We start from the raw sequence: 12,924 nt of genomic DNA on the forward strand, positions 1-12,924 counted from the left end.
TCCCGCTTCGATCGCAGGGCCTCCAACACCACGCACACACTGTTAAGAGACTGCACAATGAGCTATGTGCCCATATCTCAGAGAGATCGCATAAAGAGAGCCTTGTGCTCTGCAATTTACTGCTGCGGAGCTCAGGTGCTTGTGCATGTCCCAACCAGAGGAACAACAAAAGTATGACTGACAGAATCTTGTGTCAGAAGATTTATGGACAAAGTGAGAGAGCGAGAGAGAGAGCGAGAGAAGCAAATGTTCTGTCTCCTCCCCTCTCCCAAATTACTGTCTTTACTGGTGTCCTATGAGTGAAGTGCTTGAAACCAGCTAATTATTGTTCTTACTAAGTCTGGTTTGTTTTGAATTAAGCATATATCCAATTCCTTTAAACTTTTATGCTGTGAAGTGGTGTCACCTCCCTTTACCATAGATGTATTTTTATACATAAAGTATGTAGTGATATACCGTACAAGTGACCCTTCCAGAAAAAACACATGATTTCACATTAAATTTCACATGTGCAATCATTTGAAAACATGTGTTTTTGAAACACTTCACATGTGATCACATTACAACGTGTGTATTTTCATCAAAAGGTTGCTTTACAGTGTCACATGTTATCACATTAACTTCACATAAAATCACGTGAGCACATGTGAACATGTGAAATTCATGTATTTTGTCATAAGGGTATGAAGACTACAGCTGCCAATTTTATAGAATTCAATTATTTTTCAAATCTGGTGAGTGGTACCAAAAGTGGTCAATTAAAGTAAAATAAGTTGAACATGTCAATATTATTGGTAAACTACATTCCTATCCTCTTCTTCATCAAATGGAAGCCAAAGATTCACTCATGTTAGATTCCATCGGGTGAGACCTGTTGGCGGGCAATCTCATCACTATTCTAAACTGGTGATATTGAGGATGAATCGTGTATAAGTGCTTTAAATGAATAATGAGTGATTTAGACACTGGATGCTGGCTACAGCAGACTGAATGGCTGCCTTAATGTGGCAGGTCACAGGAGAACATAGGCAAGCCTCCAGTAACAACACAGGGAGTGAGCGAGACTACCAACTATAAATCAGTCACTACCGCCAATCTCCAGGTAACACAGGTACTACCCCTGGCATAAGTGTGTGTGTGTGTGTGTGTGTGTGTGTGTGTGTGTGTGTGTGTGTGTGTGTGTGTGTGTGTGTGTGTGTGTGTGTGTGTGTGTGTGTGTGTGTGTGTGTGGTTGTGTGTGCACATGCGAGTGTGTCTGTATGGTTGTGTTTGTGTATTTGTAAACAATCATCTAAAGGGTAAAAACCCTCCACTTCAGAGTGACATGGGTATTACACCTGAATGTTTTGGCAGTGACATATTCGTGTTTATGGAGAAACACAGCTTAGCGTATAATTAGTAATGCTGTGATCTTCTAACTTGATGTAGGGTTTCTGGCTTACTGTGTGCCGTGATATCAAAGAACACAGGGTTTTGGGTTGATGAAACGGTGTGTGTGGGGGGGGTGGGGGGGGGGGGGTGGGAGTGACTGTGTCTTCTGTTGTGGTGTAGATCTGACTGGGGTCACGCTGCAGGTGGATCACACATACACACAGACACATACATGTGTAGGGTTTCTTTGGGTCACCGGATCTGACTAGTGGATAGGTGACAGTATGACTGTAACAGCACCTCATTTAGTCGTTACTCACCATTAATGGATGCTGAACCACTAGAGGAGCTCTAACATAAGGACACATCATTCACAGTCTACCCAAGCCTGAGATTCTCCACAGCCACTTAAAGGTTAGCTGAAGACATGACTAAGTGAGTGTGAATAGGTCTAAATAGATGACCCATATTAGATCCTCAGATATGTAAAGAGAGGGAGGTCTTCAACACAAACCCTGGTTTAACTTTAACCAGGGCTGTTTAGCCAGCTGCCTTTCTTATGCGGGACTCTGTTGGAGCAATATTATGAACGCTGGGAGGTTTTCTGTCAATCAAAAAGAAGTCACAGTTACTACCCTCCTTCACTCCCATGTTCCTCTTCAGGGGTCATCAAAAGCAATATATTCCAGGGTCCTTTTAGTACAAGTACTTTTAGTTTGCCGGACCCTTATATCCTTGGGCCTGTAGTGCTGATCTAGGATCAGGTCCCACTATCCATTCATTATTGTCTAAAACACGAAACTGATCCTAGATCAGCAGTCCTACTCTGATATGCTTTACGAATGCGGCCATGATACAGAACATTACATCAGAAGATTTTATTTGGGAGAGAAAGAAGGGCCCTCACCATAGGAATGTAAGTGGTATGCTCAACATTGGTGAAATATTGAGCTAGGGGCCAAATTCATTGGGACCAACTTTTCCGTTAACACCTTTCTCTCCGTGTTCTAGTTATATATGGGGAGTGGAAGCGGGCGATTGTGGGCTTGAGCATCGTTAACATTTCCTTGACGTGTCGGCCGGCCATCTCCTGGAGACTGCCTCACATTTTCTGGGGCACAGAGGGAGTTGCTGTGGCAACTAGCGGCTTTGAGAGTGAATGAAGCAGATGTGCTAGTCATCTATCAACAGACAGCTCCAACTCCTCCCTGCCCGAGCAAGTCATCACCGCCATGACAGCCAGCCCGACCAGCCTCATCAATTACACCAACACCCTACCATTAGTGCACAAACGCTTTTCTCCTCCGCTACATTCATCCACTTCCTTCCCAGTCTGCAGGGCCCAAGATGGGCCCTCAATTAAGCCTGAATAACTTTGCCCCCTTTCCAAGAATGTCTTTCTTTCTTTTCCGCTACTTACCCCGCGGATTGCAATCGTAGAGTGAACCATTTCAGCGATTGATTTAACTCGAGGCATGTAGGCCTACCCATGATCACCATATGAAATCTATGTTCTTTTAACGTCATTGTCTTTAGTAGATAATAGCTTGCTCAATGTGGAGTGTTGTAGCCTAATGGCAGCATTAAACTGTCATACAATACAATCAACTTAAAGTCCCAAGTAATAAACCCCATAGTTAATGAATGTGTAGTTAACATGTAATTAATATGTAATAACAGTGTGTTTTAGGGATGGGGCTAGATTCAGGCTGCAAATCACAACCAATTTTAGCTGCCTGTTTTATCATGCAAGTTAGGGTTGGTAGTGAAATGAAACCCTCAGAGTCATGGTTTGTTAGTCATATCCTGTTCCTGTATTCCAACCATACCAGTCATGAAATACCGTAAACAGAGCAGTTTGAACACAGCCATATACTCACAGGGATAAATTTGGGGTTCCAATCACATACAGTATACAACAACGGCAGTGAAGTGACACCAGTGGCGAAAACAAGATCACACATTGTCCCACGAGGATTTTACAGCGGGATAAAGAGGGAAGAGCTTGAAATTGAATTATGCCAGAAGAAATAGTATAAATAAGACATTCATATAAAAATAGGCTTTTTACAAAATATACTCTCTTTACCAGTATTTACCAAAAAGAGATGGTTGAATATGCCTTGTTAAATTTAGTCAGCTTGAGGTGAGCATTGTCATTTAACACAGACAGTAGTGTTGATGCCCTTAGACCACAGCGAGGGACTCCCCAGACTAGCAGCAAACAGAAGGAAGACTAAAGCCACATCCAAAATGGCACCATAGTCCCCATATAGTGCACTACTTTTGGTCAGAGACACTATAAAAGGAATAGGATTTCAGATTAGCCCAAACTCACGAGAAAGTAAATGTCAGTAGTCTATTACCAGCCTAACCTGGAACAATATGAGGGACATAATATTCCACAGGGGAAAATTCCAGGCTGACTCATTCCAGTGTATGACTGTATGTTCTATGTTTGATTGCAACAAACAAACCAATAACAAACTCTAATTGGGGGAACCACCCATCATCTACACAATTAAGACTCGCTCCATAACGGACAAAATCAGTAGTTTCGTTATAAAATAAATTAATATTATTATTTTGTCTCTAAATACAGTAAGTTAAATATTCCAGATGGCTCTTTAATTTCATTTGTGCATAGCGTGTCCTATTGAGCTACAGGTACAGAGAACTACAGTAGTAGCACAGACCAGCATTATATCCAGCATTGATTGGTGGTGAGCGTTGGAGAATCCATTAGCTCTACAGTCAACAGTAAGTAGCTAGTACACATCCATCCAGGTAGGCAGGCAGGTAGGCAGCTCAGTGTCTTATAGTTCATGTCCTGAGGCTGTCCCATCCTGGCTTCCAAGACACAGTGTTTCCCTTTATGGTCATATGTTGTACCATCGCACACAGCTCCTTATGTCACCGGCGAATGCAAGCATCCCAGTACATGTATATTGAGAGGGGAGGAGGAGCATTGTGTGCAAACAAAATCGCTGTTGTTCCATCTTCCGCTTATAGTTCCTCAATGTCTATTTCTGCAAAGACAGCATCTATCCATTAGTAAAAAGAAATCCACTATGCACACACACAAACACACACACACACACACATCTGACGGTCCGATAAATATTGTCATTTGCAGGTGTACACCTCTGTCCTCTCGCTGCAGGTGTTGCACTTGACGTAGCAGCACCACAAGAACTTGCAGTTGCACTGCCACACGCGAGAGTACTGGTGTGTGTTGTAACCCCGTCCGCAGCACATCAGGTCACAGCCGCTGACCTGCTGCAGAACAGTCTTATTACACAGCCGGCCTTGCGTCCCGACACTGCCCGTCATCGGGTCCGCTTCGCAGTAATTAGGGGACTTCTCTATGTACACCAGGTCTGTGTCCATGGGTTTCCGGTAGGAGTAGAGCTTCTTGATCTTGAGGAATTTGGGCCGCTTGTTGCGGCTGGCTTTGACCGGTTCCACGTGCACAGCATGGGCGTACTTCTCTTTGAGAATGTAGCCGAGCTCGCGGAACTTGGGAAGTGTTGTCCAGCAGGTTTTGGTGGTGCAGGAGCCCGAAACACCATGACACTTGCATTCCAAATGCATGTTCTTCTCCAGGATCTAGACACACAAACAACCGAGAGAGAGGTTACCTTTACAGACCTTGCAAACAATCTGCTGAAGGTTATATTACTATATATGAGTAAGTCACTGAAAAAGAAAGGCCTCTGCAAACATGCCATACTATTATGTATATAATGAACGTATATGTTTATTGTCATAATAACCTGAAAATGATCCCTCTAAAATCTAAACATTCTGTATGGGCCCAAGGGTCAGTGGAGGTTGAAGTAAATGATAGGCCTACATAATTCGATTGTTGCAATCCCATTGAAAACAGCAACATAGCACAGTGACACACACTGACACTCAGGTATGTTAAAGTCTAGGAGGTGGGTAACATTGTACGCACAGTGCAGTGCGTTAGATCAGCAACAAGCTACTTGTGAGGTTGAATACAACAGCCCTTTACAAAACAGTAGCTTTGTACAGACTGTACACAGAAGCCATAATGCTGGATCGGGTTACAGTCTCCTCGTGTGTAGTCACAACACAACACGGTAAGGTCAGGATTGACTGCACAAGCTGCTGAATGATGTGGATATAACTGTTAAAGCCTGCTCCGATGACTATTACAAGTGTCTGCTGTCTCATACCTGAAAAGGCACAGCCAGCACTATAGCTACACTATTTGTCCCAATTCCTTGAACTAAAATGTATGAGGGGCTTGTTTGGCATTCTACTATCTTCATCATAGGATAGATAGAGATTTTGTGAGTTCCCGCAATCAATGAGTGAAAAGTGGAAAAAAAAATATATAGTGAAAAACCTTCAATAATGTCGTATAAGAAACATATATATGGATTTTCCTTTTCCACAAATGCAATTTGATTCTAGAATCAATAAAACAAATGAATTTTAGTGCCTTGTACTGAAAATGCATACAAATGCAGTTAGCTTTTCGTGGTATACCAGACAACACTTGGCTTCCCAGCTACTAATCCCTCAGCAGCCCTGTGACCAACACTTGTGACAGGCTTTGTCTGGTCGTATTGGACCTGGGGGCTGTGAACTGCGCTCCTTCTCAGTGTCACTGCGTTGATTAGCATAATAAAGGGGGGGGGGGACAACTATCAAAACAGAGAGGCCATTTATTACCAAGGATACGGGGGAAAAAAGAAGCCCAACTGATCTGAATCCACGAGTGTAGCCTGTTTCACTGTGAGAGGCAATTTAGCTGTCTAGATAAGCAGGGCTGAATTCAGGCCCCACACAGAAAGGCAACAGTGAGCTGTTGAGCACAATGTGTGAGTGGAGGCTTTTCAGTCTGTCTGGGTACGTGTTGGTGGTTTGAATCAGGCCTCTGTGGCACAGAGAGAGGCGAGAGAGAGAGAGGGGTAAAGGCTTGACTCTGGAGGGAGAGGTGCTTCTTTCCTCTTCACTAACTCCAGTGTACTGCTAAGGAGCCTCGCCCAAGTTGTTTGGCACAATTATTCCGCTCATTCTTTGACCTCCAGACTTGCTGGAGTCTCAGAGCTGATCTAGTATTTGCTGCAGCCATGGATGCACAGGAGCCTTGATCTGAGAATGTGAACATTACCTCGTCCCTGATCCATCTTGGTTGTTTCAAGGGATTTGCCACAATGTGAGTCATTGACAGACCACAAACCCTACAAAACACTAGGTGTATCACACAAGTGAACGTAACATCTCTGTTAGGCAGGTAACCTCTTCCGAGAGACATAGTGATACAGTAGATATTATTCGGCAATATTAAGCACCACACAGCAACCCGTGGCACAAGACTACTACACACGATAAGCACTTGGCTCTAGGATATCAGACAAACCAAGGAATTTAGGAATTGCGATAAACAGTAACTGTATCCTCTGCCAACAGTGCAGATCATAGGGGAGCAGGCTAATGCCTTTTTGTACAGTGTCAATCTGTTTTCAGCCCAGAGATCTGGGTCGTAATAAAACCCTGCCACTTAAACTGCTCTTTACCTCTAAAAAAGCTTCCCTTTATTTCACTGCCTGTTTAATCTTGGTCCCAATACCCAGATCCTTGGCAAGGTCCAGCCACTTCCAAGCATGGCGGAGACTACTAAATCACAACAACCATGGTTACTGAGGCCTAGCCTATATTCGGTAGGCCGTGTAGTTAACCAACACTTCGGACTCAGATTTAGATTCGGTCTCTTCTCTGTAAGGCTGGGGTTACACGAAACAACTTTCACACAATTTTAGTTGCAGTTGCAAGTGACACAATCTCAAGCAACTTTGCTGTTGCATGAAGCAACTCAAACGCGATTAAAATTGCATGCAACAGCCAATCAAACTGAAGCTGCTTGTTTGAGAATTCTAATCTCACCCCAATGTCATCTGCTGCATTACACCTTGGTTTCACAAATAATTTGTTTATCCAACATTTGGTTATTGTAACAGCAAGGATGTAGAAGAAATGCAGCCTGTACAATTTAGGTCACTTTTTAAATGGAACCTTTATTTAAACTAGGCAAGTCAGTTAAGAACAAATTCTTATTTACAATGACAGCCTTCCGGGGGAACTGCCTTGTTCAGGGGCAGAACGACAGATGTTTTACCTTGTCAGCTCGGGGATTCGATCCAACAACCTTTCAGTTACCTTTCAACCACTAGGCTACCTGCCGCCCACAAACACAGCTAGCTAGCTAGGAACAAGCTAACCAAGCTAGCAACGAACTAAGCTAGCTACAGTAGCACAGTTCATGGGGGACAATTTCAGTTGAGAGGTTTGGGTTCACTAAAAGCCCTGATTGCGGGTTCTGCTGCGCAGCACTGACAGCTATGTTGACATGACAACAGGGTTGTAATTCCCGAACCATCGAATGGATCATGTGACAAAAGTTTTTGTTTTGATTGGCTGTTGCTTGAAACTATTTGCACAAGGTTTAAAAGTTTGAGCTAGATGCAACCAAGTTGCAGACCAGTTGCTTATTAGTTGCAACGGGGTGTTTCATGAAGCAATCAAGAAGCAACTCAGTTGCAAGCAACTACAATTGCATGCAAGCTGTGTTGTGTAACAGCAGCCCAACTGTTTAAGTAAACTACAGCACATGTCAATCTTCAAGGAACTATCTCCTGATTACAGTAAAGACATATAAGAGAATAAAGCAATTCATCCAAAATAATCTATTTTTGTTTTTTTACCACAGAAAGTTGTATTTTTTTGTTGTTGAGTGAACTACCCCCAGATTTTGCTGTATTTAACCTTTTTTTGGAAGGGTCCTGCTTCTTTGCCACAACCTAATGAAATAGTCCGGGATCCAGTTTAGGTTTGAAGGGATTACATTTTTACCATCAAAAATACATGCAGCCTTCCATCTAAAATCCTTCCCTATGGAGAGAGAACAGGGAAGAGGAGTGGCGTGGTCACGTACCTTGCGTCCCACTTCGTTGTTGTGCAGGTTCATGAGAGACCTGGCATTCTGTTTGACCTCTCTGGCGTCCACGAACACCTTGGAGAAGCCCAGGCCGTAGCTGATGTCTGCTGAACAGCCGCCCCACTTCCAGCCCTGGCCTTTACTGTAGAAACCCTGCTTCTCCGTGTCACAGCTGCAGTCACTCAGGTTCCCCTGAGTACAGGCTGCAGTGATGGCGTGGGCAACGCCGGCCGCTATGATGGCGTAGGTGAACGCAGCCTCTTTACTGCCTAGGAGGGAACACAGTTGGGACTTAGTATTTAGTATGCTTAATCATTTTAATGTGTAAACTGGTGTGATATCTGGGAGAATTCATATTTTTTGTATGGTGCTACAGCTGTATGTTTCACAGCTTGATAAATAGCACAGGGATGGGGGAGGAAATCTGGATTTCCATGACATACTTCCGTCTATATGGTGTATATCAAATATACTGTATACTGTATGTTAAAAAATAGCAACTTGAGAGCAGTTTAACCATTAAGTGTCAGTGCTCATGTCAACTTATTTGTCAGACAAACCACTCAAGGACTACAGTCATCTGAAAACTGACCTGGAAACTGGCCTGCCTTAGAAACAAAATGTCTGTGAACTCCCTAATCAATAAAGTAGTATGAATGAGATGGCTGTGGAGAAGGATGAGCTATTGATCAGATTAGTGCCCTGGTACACTCTGTGTATTCTTGCAGGGAGGATCTTGATTCAGAGGTTATCTCTCCCATGTCCACTGAACAAATCATTTACGCACACTGGGATGTTTGAATTACCAGCATATAATTAAAGGTGAACCTGTCATGATTGAAAGAGTGAGCTTCTTGTTCAAAGTTCTTAGTCACAGCATCTATTTTAAGGTCCAACATGCTATGTAAATAGAGAACTGGGAAACTGGGTTATACCAATACCAATGTTTACTGTACAAGTGCGTCCATGTGCCATTTTCCAATATGTTTGTTTGGTTTAATGTTATCACCTGACGCAAACAAATGTGTTGCAGTTATCAATATTAATCGTATTATTAACCAAATTGTACTTCTGTGTACGCATGCATACAGAGTGAAATACCTGCATCTGCAGTTCGGTATATACAAACAACCAGCGACTGATGGCAATATCCATCATATCTATGTAAACGAACTACTCCACAGTTCTTCAAAAACAAACATGACACCTTCCTCTTTACTTCCTGGTGAACCCAGATTCACGAGGTGCTGCTGCCCTGTTTTCGATAAACATCTACGATCTGCGCCCTTGCCATTGAAAGATAACCTCATATTGAGGCATCAATTATGTGGACGTTTTTATAGATTCGATGGGCCCCGAGCCAGAAAAGAAGGTGTGCCGGGCAGTCAGTTCTAACTGCTCCGTTGTTAATTTTCCCCCAGGAGTCCCTAGTGCATTGGTTCAAAACAAAGGATGGCAGGAATTCTTCAGTACTTTGTCATGAGACCTGACTGGAAAGACCTAAAAGCAACAGAAGCAATGCTTTATCCGGTTTTAAGTGAGTAAGTAGTAAGAGCCATATGCAAATTGAATACTCTCATTGCACCAAGTGTAGAATAGTCTCTTTTAAATAAGTCACATCAAATGTTATTTCAGTTTTAACTTTACATATGCGTGTTGGTTGATCTGCAATGGACAAAATACTATAGAAACACTCAAAACATTAGATGCACCTTGCACCCCTGCGAACAGAAACCCTAGACAGGCTGCCTTTCTTTGGCTGCCACAAGCGAGAGTGTGCAAGCTCCACCCAACTCACGCTAGACATCAACAATGGCATTCATTTCTAACCTCTAATCTGATCAGTGAAACCAATCTATTTTGCATGGTTCTCTATGCCAGACTCTTCAGTGACTTAAAACACTCATTCAAGAAGAAAACATATTGTGAAAGACCACAGCTTCCACTTGAACAGCAGAAGAGGATTATGCCCTTCACACCAACAGCTGTAAAGAGCTTTTCACAGTAATATTATGAATCACCATTGAATGCACTAGTTGTGGATTTATAGGAATACATTGTATGAAGGTCTCTCTAGTCTAGCTGCTTGATGGTTAAAACACGTGTTCTATTACAATGCTATTAGCTATTTGTTGTGTGTGACTCTACTGAACAGCCCAAATCCAGGTTGGGATAGGATACGATCCTAGATTACGTTCTAGTTGCTCCCTGAATATACAACAATCTGGTGAGTACCACAGAATCTGCACAGATTAGCCATCTACTGTTGTGTTATTCAGAGTAACTGTAACTGTACAGTCATTACAGTCAGTATAGTGAGAATATTATGTAATATTATGCACAGGAGAATACCCCAAGAAGTCCTTCAGACAACTTCAGGGCATGTGTGATAGGCACAACATGGAAACGTTTTGAAGCAGAACAAGAAAACTGAACGTGTTTCTTTGGAAAGTTCAGCCTCCAGTAGACCAGCCATGAACCTGCACCTACTGTAGGCCATCCCTGTGTTCCCCAAAGACATCCTAGACATCCATCAATGCTGTGAAACCTATTGCCTAACCAGGTAGCTACAGTACTTCATTTGAACTTTTCCTTTCTTTCGTTACTCCCCTGTGTATGTGCAGCTCGGTATTTCAAGCTTTTATTCCTCTGTACTTTCTATCTACTGTAACTTATACCCGTGGTAAGATCGCCGTCTTTACAGTGAGAGCCACAGCACCCAGTGATAGAGAAGGATAAAGACCAGTGAATATATGCCTCGGGGGACTACGCTGACCTGAAAACACAGGCTGTCAATGTTCACAAGAGCTTTGTTACCGTGCTGGCTTCTGATACCTTTTGGACTTGTTAAGTTCCCCTCCTTTCTCTCGCACTCTGTCTCTATCTTGAAAGACCCGTGTAAGACACAGCTTCAATCTGTTCACCAATTATGAGCATTTAAGTTTTTGGGGGAAAGTTCCCTGTCGATACTTCTAGTGTATAGCCTATGGGAAACGTTTTTAAAGCTCAAATTGAACTATAGGAATTTCCACCACATGTTGTTCTCAAATGACACACAATAACCTTTCCCCAACGTCTGCCCATGTTATCAAGGCACACATAATGTGTCATCCGCAAATGACATTCAGAAAAGCCAGGAACGATTTGTGTCAACTCTCATTGGAACAGATATGCAGGCACTCAAAAATATACGGGCCATTTGGCTACAAGCGCCACAGTGCGCTATTGACGCACAATGAACCTTCAGGCCTATATAAACATGGGGACATTTTCAGTGATGAGATGACATTTCAAAATGCTCTAACCAAACTTTAATTGATTTGCAACATACCCACTTTCAACTCTTTTCCGAAGACCGTCCTTTCTCCAAGCGCAGAGCAGTTCCAGCGCCCATTTTTGAACTGAAATTGACACTCGTTTATCCCCATTTGGGCTCCCTCTCCGATGACGATAATGGCATCCGGGCGACTCTGACAGATTATCCGCTGTCGGGGAGCCAAACCGGGAATCTTGTTACAGATTATACTCGCACCTAGCGCGACCACCGATGAAAAGCCACTGTAAGGGTATAATAGTTAGACATTGAATTACATTTTTTTTTTTTTACCCATATAACAATGGTATATTGTAGTTTTGTGGCTATTTAAAGAGAAAGTACTGACTGCCAGATAGCCTATAGGACATTGAACATGGTTTTCAACGTCCTATAGGCTATACAACGGTGTTTATTAAAGCTTTATAACCTACATGTTTATAACGTGAAAAAGGGATTAACATTCATACAATTTAAACGCGCACTTATTGTTTTCCTTGTCTAGAGGAGGTTATAAAAAAATATGGGCTGTAGAAATACGAGAGATAAGCGGTGAGAACACGGTTTATTTTAAACTCAATTATTCTGTCTTTGAGTGAAATACAAGTGTGTCACAAAATATGAAGGACACATCTGAAGCCATCTCTAATTGATAAATTAACCCGGAAACCATTTATTTGATGTGTTGTAGCCTATAGATGGGCAAATAAATCAGAATAAACCTTCGTCAGGTGGTTTCTAACTGTAAAAACTCAAACTCTATATGCTTTTTAGAACAGATTAATAAAACTCTCAGACATGATGACGGGTCAATGTCAAATAAACAATGAACATAGCTTAGTTAGATGAATAATTATAATAATTTATATACAGTTTAATTTATAGAAATGTAGGCTATGTCTATTCAAACACACTTCACACCGAAACTTTCTGTTATAGGCTACTCTTATATTTTCTTTTTTTCTTTTTAGAAACACGGGCTACCTAATGAACATGCCAATGACAAACTCACCCGATTTTCAAATAGACAATCCCAAGGCAAAGCAAAACCCGAAAAATCCAGCGTCTAGTTTTTCGACTCATGATGCTTCCACTCTCAGCTTCATGCAGTGTGCAAGAGAAAGCGATGAATATATATTCTCCGATAGTCACTGTCCAAGTTATCCAAAATTACTTCAAGTCGGTACAAACGAATATCCCCAACAGATAGGCCTATTATTTTATATACTAAGCTAGTCTTAGCTGTAGGCTAATGATATCCGTAAAC

General features: G+C 42.3%; 1 protein-coding gene across 1 annotated transcript; it reads right to left on the reverse strand.

Annotated features, from left to right (window-relative positions):
• Positions 1 to 3,205: 3,205 nt before the first annotated feature.
• LOC120058992 (protein Wnt-7a) lies at positions 3,206 to 12,922 on the reverse strand. Its single transcript, XM_039007752.1, has 4 exons — positions 12,670 to 12,922; positions 11,676 to 11,902; positions 8,342 to 8,613; positions 3,206 to 4,980 (listed from the first exon to the last, which is right to left on the reverse strand). The coding sequence occupies exons 1-4, from the start codon at positions 12,738 to 12,740 to the stop codon at positions 4,498 to 4,500; spliced, it is 1,053 nt and encodes a 350-aa protein (XP_038863680.1). The 5' UTR covers positions 12,741 to 12,922; the 3' UTR covers positions 3,206 to 4,497.
• Between the last annotated feature and the right edge of the window lie 2 nt (positions 12,923 to 12,924).

The sequence above is a fragment of the Salvelinus namaycush genome, chromosome 14 (genome assembly GCF_016432855.1).
Source record: "Salvelinus namaycush isolate Seneca chromosome 14, SaNama_1.0, whole genome shotgun sequence".
In the NCBI taxonomy this organism is placed as follows: domain Eukaryota; kingdom Metazoa; phylum Chordata; class Actinopteri; order Salmoniformes; family Salmonidae; genus Salvelinus; species Salvelinus namaycush.

Bases quoted from the DNA above. Each gene is read 5' to 3' on its own strand.
- LOC120058992 (XM_039007752.1), bottom strand. From the start codon at position 12,740: ATGAGTCGAAAAACTAGACGCTGGATTTTTCGGGTTTTGCTTTGCCTT. The intron at 8,614-11,675 runs GTATGTTGCAAA...GTTCCCTCCTAG, and splicing joins CGGAAAAGAGTTGAAAGTGG to GCAGTAAAGAGGCTGCGTTC. The intron at 4,981-8,341 runs GTACGTGACCAC...TTGTGTGTCTAG, and splicing joins ACAACGAAGTGGGACGCAAG to ATCCTGGAGAAGAACATGCA.